This window comes from Schistocerca nitens, chromosome 3 (genome assembly GCF_023898315.1).
Source record: "Schistocerca nitens isolate TAMUIC-IGC-003100 chromosome 3, iqSchNite1.1, whole genome shotgun sequence".
Lineage (NCBI taxonomy): Eukaryota > Metazoa > Arthropoda > Insecta > Orthoptera > Acrididae > Schistocerca > Schistocerca nitens.
In genome coordinates this window covers 39,731,702-39,749,297 of record NC_064616.1, presented here as the reverse complement: position 1 = coordinate 39,749,297, position 17,596 = coordinate 39,731,702, and the positions used below count along the sequence as shown (strand labels likewise).

Genomic DNA, 17,596 nt, shown 5'->3' with positions numbered 1-17,596 from the left:
AAAGGGCATCAACTCAACAACGACCCCAGAGTGATATAGCAAAATGTGGTCAAGGCAAGCATCGTCTCCCCATCATTGTCCACAGACGCAGCCACCAATGTCACACACACTGTCCAACAGGACCACTTGCTATATGGTCCGGCATATTGCACTGAGAGGCTCCAGGGTCTAATTGGGACTCTACAGGCCTCTGACCCAACTGGTGATTTCTGTTGTCCGACAACACCAGGCAGATGCTGGGACCGGAGTTCGCTCCCTGGATGACATCATCTTTGCCACAAGCTGCTACTGGGCAGTTTGTCAGCACCAACCACTTATGATGTGGCTGTGAAGTACAGCTGTATCACCAGCACTGACTCAGCATCAGCTGATGCAGAGGTGACTGCCCAGCAAGAATGCTCTACTCTTACCCACATTGTGCCATCTACAGCTAAGGCTAAGATCCTAACAGCGTACTGAAACAAAGGACTGTGGGTTTGACACCCACTCTGCCTGATGGAATATGGGCCTACAGCATTGCTGTATTCTGTACAAGATTAATAAAACAATATGATGGCTGCAACATGAGCACTGCTGAATATACTCCTGCTCCAAATCAGTGAACCCATCCGTTTGGGATAAGTAGGTCAGAATAGCCACCCTGACAACCCTGCACCTGCTCCCCCTGCTCTCAAATGGCGTCAACAATGCATAAAGCTGCAGACATCGTTACAGTAGACTGATTGGATTTTCTCAGTATCCTACCAACTAACTAGTGTCTGAACCTGTTTTATGTATGACTGAGACTATGTGATCATTCTCTTTCATATCAGTGCAAATTTTTACACTCAGCTACTTGTACAAGTTGACTAATTATAATTGTGATTCAATGACTTTTGATTGTAATTGTGACTCAATGAAGTTGTAATAATAGGCCCTTCTCCTTTTTCTTGTGCCATCGTCCTGCATCACCACAGGGTTGGCACATTTATTTACGAATTTGGTATTGTTAATTTAAGGGGTAGCCAGATGATTTTCCTGTCGCCACTCCGTTACTCCCCAGAACGGAACACGTGTAACCCAAAGAAATGCGTATAGTGTTATTCATGTGAAAGTTAGTGAAAGTTTCCTAAAAGTTCATGTAACTTAGGTATGAATTGAGTGCTAGCCCAGTATTCACAGAGTGGGCTGGAGTAAACCACCTAAGAACGACATCCAGACTGGCCGACACACTGACTGTCGTCGTCAATCCACTGGGCAGATCTGATCAGAGGATGGCACACCTCCCCATCCCAGAAGTGGTGCTTTAATATTCACGACTCTCTGGGCAGGTAGAATAGTCACAGGATACCACATTTTTTTACATTTCTGAACATTCAAGACACATTCTAATTCTTAGTACTGATTTCAAATCTTATCACGATCTGATTACATGTTTGTGTAACTTTTTTCAGACAATGCTTTATTACAGTTAACTGCATCATTTGCAAAAATTCTGAGGTTACTTTTGTTTGCCAGGTCATTGAAATACAAAAAGAACAGCAAAGGTCCCAACACACTTCTGTAGGGTACACCTGACCTGAAGTAACTTTTATACCTGTCAGTGATAACATACTGCATCTTCACTACCAAGAAAACCTCAGTCCAGTTACCAATTTTATTTGATACCCTATATGACTGTACTTTTGTTAATAAGCACTGCATGGTACTGAGTCAAATACGATTTGGAAGTCTATAAATGCTACTTCTAACTGACTGCCTTAATCCATGTTTTTCAGGATGACAGAGGAAAGTGGGAGTCAGGTTTCAAATTACCGATGTTTTCAGAAACCACAATATCTGGCACAAAGGAAGGCATTCTGTTCAGTATACCTCATTACATTTGATCTCAGAATATGTTTTATTATTATACAACCAATGGACATCATCAAAGACACTGGACATAAGTTTTGTGAATCACTTCATTACTCTTCTTGTAGATAGGTGCAACTTGTGCTTTCTTCCAACTACTCGGCACAGTTTTTTTTTTTTTTTAACGTATCTGTCATATATAATGGTTAAAAGGGGGGGGGGGGGGGGGCTAATTCTGCTGCAAATTCTGTATAGACTCTGAGAGGAATCCCATCAGGCCCTGGAGCTTTGTTCAGTTTCAGCCACTTTAGCTGTTTCTCAATTATTATTATTCTCGAGTCTCAGAAACATACAAATTTACAGTAGCCATACATTTATATTACATGTGACCAGTACTTTGCAACCTCCAAGGCACTTGGAGTGGCTTGCAGATCAATCTTCATACAGGATGTAGGGAACAGAGGGCACTGAAGTGTGTGGCTTGTGGTTTGTCCTTGTCCACGATCACAACACATATCTTCTGTTATGAAGCCTCATCTCTTCAGGTTCTCTCTGCATTGTCCAACTCCTGATCATAATCTGTTTAAAGATTTCCACACCAGTCAGCTTTCATTGTGTCCAGGTGGTAGTTCTTCAGCTTCTGGCATCCATCCGTGCATGTGAGACGTTGACTTCTTCCATAACTCCAGCCTTACCTTCTCTGGTGAAATGGTGAGCTTCTCTGATGTCCTCAGGAAGAACTTTAGCGATCTCAGCTGTTGCTGTGATGGATTATGCCCATGGAATGGATGGGCACTGTTCTGTTCCACTTTCAGTCTCTCCTTGTTGGCAGCCACTGCTCTGCGTACCCATGGTGGTGCTAGTCCAGCCAGGTAGTAGGGCTTATCAGTTGGGGTAGGTCTTAAGCAACCTGTGACAACCTGCAGGTTTCGTTGAGAGCAATGTGTACTTGTCTGGCACAAGATGACCTGTACCAGACTGGGGAAGCATATTCGGCATAAGAAAAGCACAGTGCCATTGCAGAAGAGCGAATAGTTTGTGGATGTGAGCCCCACTGAGTCCCTGCTAGTTTGCGAATTAGGTTGTTTCAAGTGAAGATTCTCATTTTGGTGTTCTTGCAGTGAGTTTTGAATGTCAGAGTTCGGTCAAGAGTGACTCCAAAGTATTTAGGGGAGTGATGATGCTGGAGTTGGATGCCTGACCATCCAATATGTAGCTCACGATTAGCTTCCCTGTTTCTTAAATGAAGGCACACACTTGTGTCTTCGAAGGGTCTGGTCCGAGGTGGTTCTGATTGTAGTAGCTTGACAGTGCTCTAAGTGCAGTTGTCAGGTTTCTTTCCACTGTTTCAAAGTATGAGCTCTGCACAGCAAGGGCTAGGTCATCTGCATATAAGAATCTCCTTATGCCCAGGGTCAATGGCTGGTCATTGTTATAAATGTTGAAGAGAAGTGGAGCCAAGATGCTTCCCGGAGGTAAACCACTTTTCCGCGCTCTCCAGCGACTGCGTTGTGTCCTTGAAATTCAACAAAAAACCTGCAGTTTTGGAGGAGGGTGCTGATTCGTCTAACGAGGTGGGCATTCTTGATCATATTGTATAATTTTGCATAGAGTAGCCAATGATGGACACTATCATACACTGCCGAGAGATCCACGAAGACCACGCCTGTTACTTGTCGGGTTTCAAAGCCATCCTGTATAAACTGAGTGAGATTCAAAAGTTGCCCTGGAGTGAGATTAAAAAGTTGCCTTGTGCAGCTTTTGTTTGGTCGAAATCCTGCTTGTGCGGGTTTGAGAAGAGGGTCTATTACTGATAGGATTCTATTCAGAATCATATGTTTGAACAGTTTATAAAGGTGACTCAAAAGGCTAACTGGTCTGAAATTCTTGGGATGATTTGCTTCCTTTCCAGGTTTCAGAAGAGCTGTCACCCTGCTCTTTTGCCAGATCTTTGGTAGTTGGCACCAGTTCATGCAGTTGTTGAAAAGCTGCAGGATCCATTTTCTTGTTGCTGGGCCAAAATTCTTGATTTGCTCCACACGGATGTCATTTAAACTGAATGCTATACCAGTTTTGCTCTCCTGCTCTCCTTAAAAGCCTTGTACAATTCAGATATCTCAAATGGGAGAGTCAGATCACTCGTTTGTCCTTGGGCCTCTTGGTGAACTTTTGGCACTTTGATCCTATGGCTTCCTTTCCCATTCATGAGCAGTTGATGTGCTATATGATCTGCAGTGATGCTGCAGTGTGCTGTGGATCTGGTTGGGTCATTATTGAGACGTCTCAATAATCTCTACACTTTATGACTGTTTCTCATTAGATAAATTTCTTCCATAGTTTTAACCCAAGAATTCCTTTTGGATTCTTCAAGAGATGTAATAAGTTTATTCCCAGCCACCAGCATTGACTCACCGAGTGTATCTTCTTCGAACAGTACCTTATATTCTGTAAATTGAGCACTGAGTTCTGAAGTTAGACCAGGAATGTATGATGTTCGACACTAATATCTACATCACTTATCTTTGCAGTGGTACGAAAATTAAATTAGTGCAATACTCTTAATTTTCCTTTGTAAAGGAACACTTGAAAGCATCTCTGCTTCTGCTTCACTACCATCAATTTCAGTTCCTCTGTTGTTCATTAGGGTGTGGAAACTAACTTTGGTGCCACTAACAGCTATTGCACATGGCAAGAATTTCTTTAAGTTTTGTGAGAAATCTTTCAGTAAGATTTTGCTGTTTTGAGAGCCAAACTAATTTCATTTAGCATTGCTCTACCTACACTCCTATGCTTTATTTTAACCTTCAAGCGGGCGCGCTGGGTTATTGAGTACCCCATTGAGGAATTTCGTAGTGATGTAAAGCAGGGCCCAGTGACATGGCAGTTCTAGGCACTTGTTTACCTGACCCTCCTCCCCCCTCCCCCTTCCCCTCCGCCCCACTCCTTCCCTCTATGCCTCCATGACTAAGAGACCTCAGTGTTGTGTCAGTGGGGCACACCGTACCCACGCACTTGCTCTTGTTAAATTGTTAAATTAGTTTCTTTCTGACAATTTTTAAAGTGTGCTGCGTTTTGACTATATCTAAGCAAAGGATTGAATTGTAAAAGTACCTTTTCATAACAGTATTTATTACAAGGATCAAAAAATATGTAAGTAATTTTTTTGTACATTTTTCACGATGTATGAATCGTTAGGCAACAATTAGTGTTTTTGGTCTAATTGTTTTTACCTACAAAGATTATAGAGCTTGAGGACATACCAGAATGTCTTCAAGAACTCAATGACACAGAGAGACTTTGAATAAATATTTCTGAGGAGGCTGAAAGTGAAGGTGATTGACGACAAAGTCCATTTTAGTGACCAAGATCATAAAACTAACTCTGAACATGAAGATGAAAGTGAGAATCAGGAAGAAAGACGTTCAGAAACTGGGTTTTTCTTAGGAAGAGATGAATTACCAAAATGGAGTAAAAACTGGCCTCTAAAATAAAAAACTCTGCAAAGAAATATTACAAAAGTTTCACCCGGTTTCACAAGCTATTCAAACAATATTTCTCATGAAATTGATGCCTTTTTCAAACTTTTTGAAACTGATATAATAGATATGATAGTATCCCATACTAACAAATATATTGACAACCTAAGAACAAACTCAAAACATACAAGAGATTGTAGAGTTGTGGACAGATGTGAAATTTTGGCACCACTCAAGAGTTTCTTCTTTTTTTGATAGGTATAAAGTAAGGACAACATATAAATTTAAGTGAATGTAAAAGACTTAGGGAGACAGACAGTACACGCATGGATATCCTGAGGGCCACAATAAGCTATAAGAGAGTTCTATTTGTAATGTGTTGCATTGTCTGTCATATATAAATTATATAAAGTATGTCTTCCCTTTATCATTATTTGTATCATGGATTCCTACATTAAGGTGCTGACTAAAGCTTTTGAAATGAATATATAACAATATTACTGCAAAATAGAAACATTTAATTGATTCCTAAATAAATTTTAACTTATCACAGAAGGTGGGGTACTGAATACCCCAGAGCCCACTCATGAAAAAAAATGGCGCACCCACTCGAAGGTTAAACCCATTATACAGTTTTCACTGTTTCTTTAGGTGTTCCTTTACAGAGACTGTATACCATTAAGGGTGTCTTCCATCACTATCTTTTTTATTAAATACACATGAATCCAGTCCTAGATCAACTATTCTTCTTAACTTGCGCCATAGTTATTCTACTTGCTCCTGCGCAGAACTAAGCATTTCAAGTTCTACCTTGAGATGTGACAGTATTGCCTCTATACCTAGTTTAATCACCATGTTTTAGTTGCCGTTTTGTACCTTGATAATCATAGTTGCTAAAAATGGCTCATGCTCACTGTTACCAGTTTTAATATGGACATCCTCAGAGAAGTCAGGTCTATTTATTGCAATCATGAGAGAGCACCCAAATTATCTGCATTAATTAGTTTTCAGAGAAGGCATTTAGAGTTATTTCATAGGGAGTCTTGTCATACCAGCCCACCCTTGATACTGAGTTTTGCCCAAACAACCTCGCACGAAGCTTGAGTATTTATCTCGGTGTTTTTGGGTTTCTTGTCTACTACATCATCTCCATTTTCACCCCAAAAGTCTCACTGCTATGAATTTAGGGGTCTCAGTCAAATTTCTTTACCTAGTATTAAGTGAGCTCCACTTCTTTTCAGGAGTGCTTCAAACTCTGGCGCTCTGTCATGAATACTTTGGCAGCTGATAACTAGGATTTAAATAAGCTCATCTTTGGGGTGCATTTCTTTGGATCCTTCAGCTAACATTACAGGGGGAAAAAAACCCACACACACAAGAACTTGTGTGCACCTCACACACAGTCAGTTACCTGGTAGCCTCTGTTGTGAAGTGCATCCCTGACCCATTTAAGACTGTTACAACTCTCAGCTCTATGGCACAAGTCCAGGAAGTCTCAGCCTAGCTTGTCGCAAAAAAAAACTTTAAAGTCTCAGGTTTGTCTAAAGATTCCACTTGACTCAGAACAATGGGGCCATGTTTAGTTTTGGAGCTAATGCTCAAGGTTCTGAGGTTCATTACAGAAATGGCAGGTTGGCTGTAATCTGGAATGAACTGATACAGAAAACTGAGGAAAAACATTGTGAAAATCGATGTTTCTGAACATCCACTCAGCAGCCCAGACTTGGCTCCAACTCTTCACTTTCATGAAAAAGTTGCTCGGCTTCCACTGCTTTGACACTGATGATGAGCTTCATGATGATGATACAGTGGGCTAGAATCTTGGGAGGCAGAATTTTATGCCGAGGGTATTTGTAGACTCATTGAAATATGATAAATGCTTAAATCTGAATTGTGATAAAACAGAGAAGTAACACAAAGGTGAAGTTCTAAGTTTTTTCCCTCTAATAAATTCACTTTAACTATTCCACTATTTTATGTATAGCATATCAGGTTACTTTCCAGATAATCATTGTAAAACATATCCTGACACCAAATAAGTGAGCTGCTCGCATTACTAAAGAACTAGTAGTTATTACACATTAGCAAGAGACTGTGTATTTACTCTGTGACACGATTCACCAAAATCAATCAACTCTGTGGCAGTGGATAAGCAGTTTACTATAGGCATGCTACTACGCTCCACCAAAAGGCAAGAATGGTGGAGCTCCTCAATTCAAAGGTAACTACAAGCAGAAAGGTCTCAAGCAGTGGAAACAACAAATGCCAGAGTACAGACTCAATGGATCTTATTTAGAAGGTGTGCATCACTAACTGAACAAATTGGTTAAAAAATTTGCATCATCACCCTTTGGGTATTTTGGGTAAGATTTTGTACAGCGATTTTTTCTAGTTGACTGCAACAACATATCTGTAGTAAGTTTCTTCTCCACTGTCACTAAGCTGATCAATTTTGACAAACTTTTCACAGCATGACATAGATTACTATCAAAAAATAGTTACACTAATAGGCCACTTGCTAATGCAATCAGTAGCATTACTTTACTGTAGATGCTTGTTTTCTTTTCCTTACGTGCACCTTTAAACAGTAGGCGAAGCATAAGCAAACTGTCACGAAAGAAAGAAAATTTGTAAAATTCCACTAATATACTGAAACAACACTGTATTTACTGACATATCAGTATACTTACTTGGAGCAGAACAGAAAAAACCATCACTAGCCAAGTGCACATGATTTTTATGATCACTGCCACTTCCATGTCTCTTAGGATCTTCTCCCAAGTGAGTTAATGTTTCCCATTCATCTTCCACTGGTGGTTCTGTCTCAATTTGATGTTCATTCTGCACAAACTGCATTCAAAATACGGTTAAACAGAAAAAGAGTAAAATAGCATTCCAATTATGAGCATCACAAAAGAGTCAAGCAACAATGTATTTGTTAGAAGTCCCAATGGAACATGAACATTGTTTATGTAATCTAATCATGAGCTGTTAAACAACAAAGACATAAAACTAAGCTTCCACCACAATCTGACCAATAACAACATGTTTAAAACACTTACTTAGAAGCTGTAGTATGAAAACAGTGAAAGTAGCAAAGACATTAACACAAAATTCAAAATTTTGAATTCTCATCCATTATCTTGTTGGCTATTTTCAACACATGCTCATATTCCAAGCCAAATTATGTACTTGGTACCATTTCTGTGGATTTAATAAAGAGGATTAATTCATTTGCAAGTCTTATCATTCACTTGTCTGGCTCGGTACTTCAGTCATAAAATGCCAGACTACAAGTCCAAAGGTCGCATGTTCAGTTCCCAGTCAATACTAGGATTTTTATCTGTCAGTCATCACTTCTTTCACTCCTGGCTACGTTTGTTGATGTGAAAAATGCCAAGTGACACTGTGGTTTGAAACTGAAGTTAAACTGTAGGTTCCCCTATAACTGGCTGTCAAATTCAGTTCAAAGGTTGGAGGAAAGCAACAACACACCATCTCTCAGCAGGACTGTGGTACTCAAAACAATCTTCAGACTGAGAACTGTTTTACTACTTGTCATTCACTTATGCTGGAGGCCACATTAAAATCTGTGGTGTATGACAAGGACCCATGTGTTAAAGCCACACAACAGTGAAGGGATAGAACAAATGAGAGAAGCAGTTTCAGTAATATACCATAGTTATAGTTCTGATAATATAGTGCAGAACTTTCTAGTAATACAGATATACTCAAAAGGTTTTGATAAATGTGGTCACTGTCTTCCTGGCAAGTCTTCAATACTGCATGTACAATCAAGTTTATCCTGCATGTGAGCTAATGTTTTCTTACCAATTTATTCAAAGCATTGTTGATTTAGGCTTGTTATTTTGTTGTGTCTGTTGGTAAAATGCCACAAACACTGAATGCCCCACACAACCTCACACAATAAAATTGGGTGAGGTTACACCAGATGATCAAAATTTCTGATCACTGTTCCCACTACTACTAATCCATCAGTTCCCTGTGTCATGTATAAGAACCCCCAATCATATCGTTAAGTGAAATCCAAATTGTTGATCACATATTGTGGCATGCAATAATTTTACAGTATGTTCAGATACACACGACCTGTAATCACGAAGAAAAAGTGGCCATAAACTTTAAACTGTGACATCACACAGTATCATGTATCTGTTTACTGTTCAATTCAAAACACATGTTGCTTCATCACTATCGGAATTTTCTGTGCTATAGATTCAAACCACGTATCTCTTGACTGTACAATTCAAAACACATTCCAGGGGAATTAAGTGGATAAGGGCCACCAAGAATGCAGCATTTGAAAATACACAGCTAATTATTCATTTCATCATTACTTTTATATCATTGCCATAAAAGAGAAACAGCTTACCACTGAATACACTGCAGAAATTTTTCCTGTATCCTCAAGTTGATCTGGTATTTCATTTGCATTGTATGTACTTTCATCAGCTGAATAAATCACTTTAGCTATAACGTTTCTGTTAATTTCAGTTCTGTTGACCTTCTGACCCTATGTGGAAAAACAATTACAATTACTATAGAATCAGAAAAACATTCATGAGTTAACTCTCCTACTTATGTGAATAACAGTGTTATTTGTAGTGTAATTTTGTTCTGTGTGCTGGCACAGAACTTCACACAGCACAATGTGTACATTATTACAAAACTACATCTACAGACCAAAAGGTTTCACAATACTGAGCAATACAACAGTTTTACTTAAGTCACATGGCAACATTCTATGAAGCACTATGTGAGAAAATGATGACAATTCAGCAGACAGTGTTTAGTATTACAGAGAATGAGAAGCATTCAATTCTGGTTGTGATGTCACACATTTCAATGCTAGTATGGAATGAAGGTAAGTGCCAGGCTTCAAATCATAATGTCCAAGGTATGATCGCAAAGTGGTCCTAGACCACCTTTCTTGCCATTTATCTGTGACAGTTCTTTGTATATTTAAAAAATCAAGCTGAACTGCTGCCAGATTCCATATTAGATGTTAAACTGTGAGCCCACTACAGCTGGCTGGGTGAGCCCACTCAAGCCAGAAGGAAACAACATTGTACTAATTCCAGTAAGATCTGGTAAGACAAAGTGGAGCTCAAACACACCATGTTCAGGAATGACTTGCTTCATTAAACAAAACTATCCTGTCAAATACATAATGTAATGACAATATGATTCAACTCAGTAAAGTAAGACATATCACAGCTGGACAAGTGGAGGAGTGGACAACCCTGCAAGGGTACTGGCGTGAGATCTACTAATTTTATTGCCAGATTTATTTCAACTTTTATTGTAATACTGCATTTATTTCTTTTTATAATAACTGTAATCCCTTTGTGCAGATCCAAATTTATGTCACTTCTTATAAAAGCAGTCAATATGTCACTGGAAATTGCTATGGCAGTTGTCCATAGAGGTCACCAGCAGTGACCACATTATTTCACTGTGCCTCATCACGGGCACAAATCAGGTGACAAAATGACATTATCCCACTTTGACAGCCGAGGGACACGCATTATTGCCAGCAGCCTCAGCCACTCGTACAGATTAAATGTATCAAACATTTTCACTAATGCCTTTATGGAAAAAGTACAGAAGAATTACTGCACCCACATGCAGCTGCCGAACTAAACCTACAGTAGTGCTGAAGTCCTAGCTTATATAACTATCACAGTAATTCAGGGAAGAAAGATCAGCATGTTAAAAAGTTATCCTGCCTCATACAGGATACAATGGTCAGTACAACAAACAGAAACATTTAAAACAGAACACAGTATACCAAGCTTTCAGAACAGTAAGCTCGTTCTTCAGAGAAGAAATAGTAATCAGTTGGGGGTGGTTGGAAATAGCAGTGAGGGGCCAGAGAACTTTGTCCACAGACTTAGGTGCTTCCATCTATTATGAGGAAATGAGGAAATAAGGGAAAAATGAGGAAAAAGATACCAAAGATAGTTGGAAGTCAAAGATATTTGAATAGGTTTTTGCCTATTTGTGATTTTAACAGGCTTCTGAACTGACTGTTCCTTTCTATACCATACAAGAATGCAATGGTGAGAATAAAATTGTAGTTCTTTAAGTGGAAAGTACTAACATCCAGAATTGTGATGATGAGGACATAAAGCATATCACAGAACTGGATTCAATGCACATCATGCTCCACAGCCACTGAATAATTCATAAATCAACTCATTCTTCTTCACCACAGCCGCTAATTTAGTGTTTCGTTCCACTAGCAGTTACGAGCACATTATCTTCAGGTGGCAAGCATGTGCAGTAATATTACAGCAAGATCTTGTTTACATGCTCTTCACAGCTCCAAAAGAAAAAAGTGCATTAAACAGGGCAACATCTTAACCAAGAAGAGATTTTCAGCGACATATTGCCCTGCTTCTGTAAGAAGTAACGTAAATATGGATCTACACAAAGGGATTTCATATACACTCCTGGAAATGGAAAAAAGAACACATTGACACCGGTGTGTCAGACCCACCATACTTGCTACGGACACTGCGAGAGGGCTGTACAAGCAATGATCACACGCACGGCACAGCGGACACACCAGGACCCGCGGTGTTGGCCGTCGAATGGCGCTAGCTGCGCAGCATTTGTGCACCGCCGCCGTCAGTGTCAGCCAGTTTGCCGTGGCATACGGAGCTCCATCGCAGTCTTTAACACTGGTAGCATGCCGCGACAGCGTGGACGTGAACCGTATGTGCAGTTGACGGACTTGAGCGAGGGCGTATAGTGGGCATGCGGGAGGCCGGGTGGACGTACCGCCGAATTGCTCAACACGTGGGGCGTGAGGTCTCCACAGTACATCGATGTTGTCGCCAGTGGTCGGCGGAAGGTGCACGTGCCCGTCGACCTGGGACCGGACCGCAGCGACGCACGGATGCACGCCAAGACCGTAGGATCCTACGCAGTGCCGTAGAGGACCGCACCGCCACTTCCCAGCAAATTAGGGACACTGTTGCTCCTGGGGTATCGGCGAGGACCATTCGCAACCGTCTCCATGAAGCTGGGCTACGGTCCCGCACACCGTTAGGCCGTCTTCCGCTCACGCCCCAACATCGTGCAGCCCGCCTCCAGTGGTGTCGCGACAGGCGTGAATGGAGGGACGAATGGAGACATGTCGTCTTCAGCGATGAGAGTCGCTTCTGCCTTGGTGCCAATGATGGTCGTATGTGTGTTTGGCGCCGTGCAGGTGAGCGCCACAATCAGGACTGCACACAACCGAGGCACACAGGGCCAACACCCGGCATCATGGTGTGGGGAGCGATCTCCTACACTGGCCGTACACCACTGGTGATCGTCGAGGGGACAATGAATAGTGCACGGTACATCCAAACCGTCATCGAACCCATCGTTCTACCATTCCTAGACCGGCAAGGGAACTTGCTGTTCCAACAGGACAATGCACGTCCGCATGTATCCCGTGCCACCCAACGTGCTCTAGAAGGTGTAAGTCAACTACCCTGCCCAGCAAGATCTCCGGATCTGTCCCCCATTGAGCATGTTTGGGACTGGATGAAGCGTCGTCTCACGCGGTCTGCACGTCCGGCACGAACGCTGGTCCAACTGAGGCGCCAGGTGGAAATGGCATGGCAAGCCGTTCCACAGGACTACATCCAGCATCTCTACGATCGTCTCCATGGGAGAATAGCAGCCTGCATTGCTGCGAAAGGTGGATATACACTGTACTAGTGCCGACATTGTGCATGCTCTGTTGCCTGTGTCTATGTGCCTGTGGTTCTGTCAGTGTGATCATGTGATGTATCTGACCCCAGGAATGTGTCAATAAAGTTTCCCCTTCCTGGGACAATGAATTCACGGTGTTCTTATTTCAATTTCCAGGAGTGTATTATAAAAAGAAATAAATGAAAAATTACAATCAGAGTTTAATTAATTAACATAATAAAATTGTTGGGCCTCATGCTACTGCCCCAGCCAGGTTGTCCACCATTCCTGATGGTGGTATGTCAACACAGTCTACACCTGTGTGTGGCCCCAAGCAGTGAGCATTTTGGCAGTTGTCCACGGAGGTTGCCAGCAGCAATTACACTATTTCGTCACACTTCAACACAGGCACCAGTCAGGCAAGATGATGAAATTGACCCACTTGGGTAGCCAACGAACGTGACACACATTATCACTAACAGCCTCATCCAATCATCGTGTTACGTGATCAATCTGCACAGTTTCATAACTTGTGCCCCAGTGAGTCAGCAGCAGATTTCATCATCCAGTGGAGCCAAGAATTCATTTTCAGCAGTTCTCCAACTCTTCATTGGCAGCAACGGAGTTCATCGAGAGCACATAAGCCATACATTCCAGTGTTTGTGCTTAGCATCAGTCTGATGAGAGCAGCCACCAGTTGGAGGAGGAGTTGTAACATCACCACCAAACAAAGCAAAGTCTCCAAAGTGGATACTGCAGAGTTTTTCCATGAACTTACTGCCAGCCTTCATCATCAGAATCATTAACCTCGATGTTTGCCCCTACACATGTCTATGACAAATATTTTGTCCAGTCCATTGTGTAAACTATAAAAACATTTCCCCAAAAATTCCAAGATATGCTACCTTAAAAACTTCAGCTTCTGTAACCAATTTTCAGTGACCTGACAATTCACAGAATCCCACGCAGCTGGAATAAAGCTCAATATATCGAGGAGATTCAGCAACTTCTTAGATTATGGCACATTAATGTGTTGCAGATACTGCTGAACAATGCACTTCCAATAATTTCGTTTTGACACTTTTATAATTCCTTGATCTGTGAGATAAAGTTTGCTGGTTGTATTATGAGGGAGGAGATTATACACCTGTCATCCAGGCTCATCACTGATTTTTACACTTGCATCACAACAAACACATTTTTGAAGCAAGGGGGACTTTCAGCTTTACCAATGATGAGCAACTTCAGTTTCCACATCCCAACAGCACTGGCAGTAGCGAGTAGCGTCACTCCATATTTACAGATCTTCCCACCACGGCAAGATTCACTTTATGCAATATAAGACTCATCAGTCGTAAGTTTGAAAAACAGTCCATATTTGTTGGAATTAAATACGTTACACTTTTCCATATCACACCATCAAGTCTGCTACAATTTTCCTGGTCCAGCAGGCCTGCTAAACCCACAGAGCCAAGCTGTAGATGTAGCAAAATTTTCCATTTTCATCTTGCTTGCAGTTCTTTAAGCTGGAGTATCCACAGATTAAAAACATTTTCAGCTCAACATTTCTCACACATTTCACTTTTGGCACTTTGTTGCCCTTTCATAAGCAATTTCTTCACGCTCCTTCTGTTTGCTAGCAATGCCTCATAATTTTGTTGATGGCATCACAAAAGACTGCAAAAATTATTTTTGTGGCAGCTGTATGTTACAAGCACCTGGTCAAATTTGTAATTATAATTTCCTATGGTTTCATGACAGAGCTTCATTGTACTAGGACAGCACCTACACTGAAATTTGGAAATTTGTGGTAAGGTCCTATGGGACCAAACTGCTAAAGTCATCAGTCCCTAGGCTTACACACTACTTAATCTGACTTAAACTAACTTAAGCTAAGGACAACACAGACACCCACACCCAAGGGAGGACTCGAACCTCCGACGGGGATAGCTGCACGAACTGCGGCAAGGTGCCTTAGACCGCGCAGCTACCTACACTGAAGCCTAACAACAAGTAGAGGAGTATATTCTCTTAACAAAACAACAAGTGCAGTACAACTCTACAAAAGGAAACTGCTTTGCGTATTATGTTTATATTAGCTGCTAACCAAAAACATACTAGGTTTAATGCTTTGTAGATGAGTATTGTATATGCATTTATTCCTTTACTTGTTGATATGCTCCAATGCACTTGGTGTTCCAGTATAAAGGAACTCATCAACATCACCACAGACAATCACATGAAAGAATGTTTCTTGTACCAATTTCATTATATAACATTACAATGTATGCTTGTCACCTGAAGATGAACATACGATCATGTATGTTAGTAGAAGAAAAAATTTAGCAAAAAAATGGTTCAAATGGCTCTGAGCACTATGGGACTTAACATCTATGGTCATCAGTCCCCAGAACTTAGAACTACTTAAACCTAACTAACCTAAGGACATCACACAACACCCAGCCATCACGAGGCAGAGAAAATCCCTGACCCCGCCGGGAATCGAACCCGGGAACCCGGGCGTGGGAAGCGAGAATGCTACCGCACGACCACGAGATGCGGGCAAAAAAAAAAAAAAAAAAAAAAAAAAAAATATATATATATATATATATATATATATATATATATATATATATATATATATATATATATATAGCAGTTGTTACAAACTTTGACTCCATAGGGTACTGTAGTGTACAGCGACTGTTTATTATGGTAAGTAAGGATAGGAATACAGCAATCAGTCACAATCGGTTTTTATTACTCTTGCTGAAATCAGGATATGCAAGAGTAATAGCAAACCAATGGGATTGCAACTGATTGCTGTACTCCTATCCTTCCTTACCATTAGCAATTGTGGCAAACAAAAATATGTTTGTTTATTTATTTATCTGCTGTATATTTGTGAGTCTTCTAGAGCTTAGGAGCAACAAAGCAGCAGCAGACACATGTCAGTAACATCCTGTTTGAAGTGAAATGTGAGATTGGAACCCATGTGCATGGAAGTTGACTGTGATTTGAACACGGGCCTTATACCACTGGCCAAATACATTTGTTATCTCCTACAGTAATATTAATAAAACGAGGAATGAAATTTAAAAGAAATGTTAATAGTTGTAGTTTATTACACACTGATTTGAACAATTATTTAAATTAATGGAACCAAAACTTACTGAACTGTAACTTCTTTTTTTAAATTTACTAGCAGAGAAAACCAGCATTGGCCAGGCATTTATTTATAGCTGTGCGTCCATGCCCGTACAGCACAGAATCTGCTCTTGTGCTTAATGTTCACAATGGCATATCTCCAAAACTATGTTTTCTTATGCAGGTCATGGCAACTTGAGTGTATTTGTGCACGTGTCTCGGACTTGCTACGTATGATGAGAGTAAGATTAACATTGTTCCAACGTTGTCAATGTTTCTGTCATTTATGACGGCAACTCAAAGGTGGACGATTTTTCCATGTGTAGTTTCTTCTGATTCACTCTTATGTAAAGCATCTTTTCCACTTCTATTTTTGCACACATGTCTACAAGGCAGCATCACTGATCATTTAGCAGTAAGCACCAAACTCCTTGAAAGTGACTTTTTTTGTTTGTTTCTACACCTGTTTAACGTTGGATTTCTTTTACAGTAAAATGATACCTGTCCTCTCTGCACAGAAATATTAATGGATATTGAAGGGCATCATGGTGTGTCTCTGCAATGCTTTGCAGTCCTCCTCTTCTTAGCTGTATGATTATGTCACAGATTATGTTTTCATTGTCCACAATCACGATGGTGACATCACCTATTTGAGGTGCATTACATCGACGTTCGTGTGCTCCATGTGGTCTTTTGTCGGCTGAAATTATAACTTTATAGTAACTAGAAATCGTTTAGTCTAGTGCTGTTTTGAATATGCGAATCAGTTGACTGTATTTGTGTAACATCCTCTGTACATCTTTGACTACATCCCGTGTCAATCCTCTAATATTTGTGCATAGTTGACCAGTTTCTGTTTCTTCATTTCCAATTAAATATACTTACAGAAATTTATGATCTTTGTTGGGTAGTGGTAATAATGATCGCATGTTGTGACAGATTTGTCCTTGGATGGAAAAAACATAATCGATTTCATCTCTGTTAGTGTTGATTGAAGTGACACCGAAAGTAGTCATTTAGAAGTACGTGATATAGGCTTTTATATTTTGAAGTGTTTTGATCCTACAGTTTACATGGTCATGTAATGTAAAACTTCCAGCCGAGGTGCTTCCAGTGGTGGTAATCGAATTTTTCCATTCATGCAACAGAATCCTGGTGTTTCTCTACTGAATTTTTTCACATTGCAAAAGTAGCAGATATTATCCATTTTTCCAATTATGACGTGTCTGTGTTTGTTATATTCTTTCGTTGGGTCACAGTGGAATGCTTCATTTGTTAGGTTGTATTGTTATCCTCGTCCGCACTTCTCGTAGGGTGATATTTTCATGGCTGGCTTTAGTTTCCAGTCTTTTATTATAAGATTGTGTCACAATTCTTGAGTCTTCAATCCGTTCATTTTGCTATTCTTCCGTTTCTCTGCTTCTCACAGTTCT

At 40.6% G+C, this 17,596-nt stretch overlaps 1 protein-coding gene across 1 annotated transcript in view; it reads right to left on the bottom strand.

Moving 5' to 3' along the window:
- LOC126247987 (protein dispatched) overlaps positions 1-17,596 on the bottom strand; it is a 148,787-nt gene that overhangs the window by 86,159 nt on the left and 45,032 nt on the right. Inside the window, exons 4-5 of the mRNA XM_049948570.1 lie at positions 9,700-9,840; positions 7,997-8,156 (exon numbers count right to left, since the gene is read on the bottom strand). Of these exons, the coding sequence (XP_049804527.1) occupies positions 7,997-8,156; positions 9,700-9,840 (301 nt within the window). The remainder of the gene's footprint in view (positions 1-7,996; positions 8,157-9,699; positions 9,841-17,596) is intronic.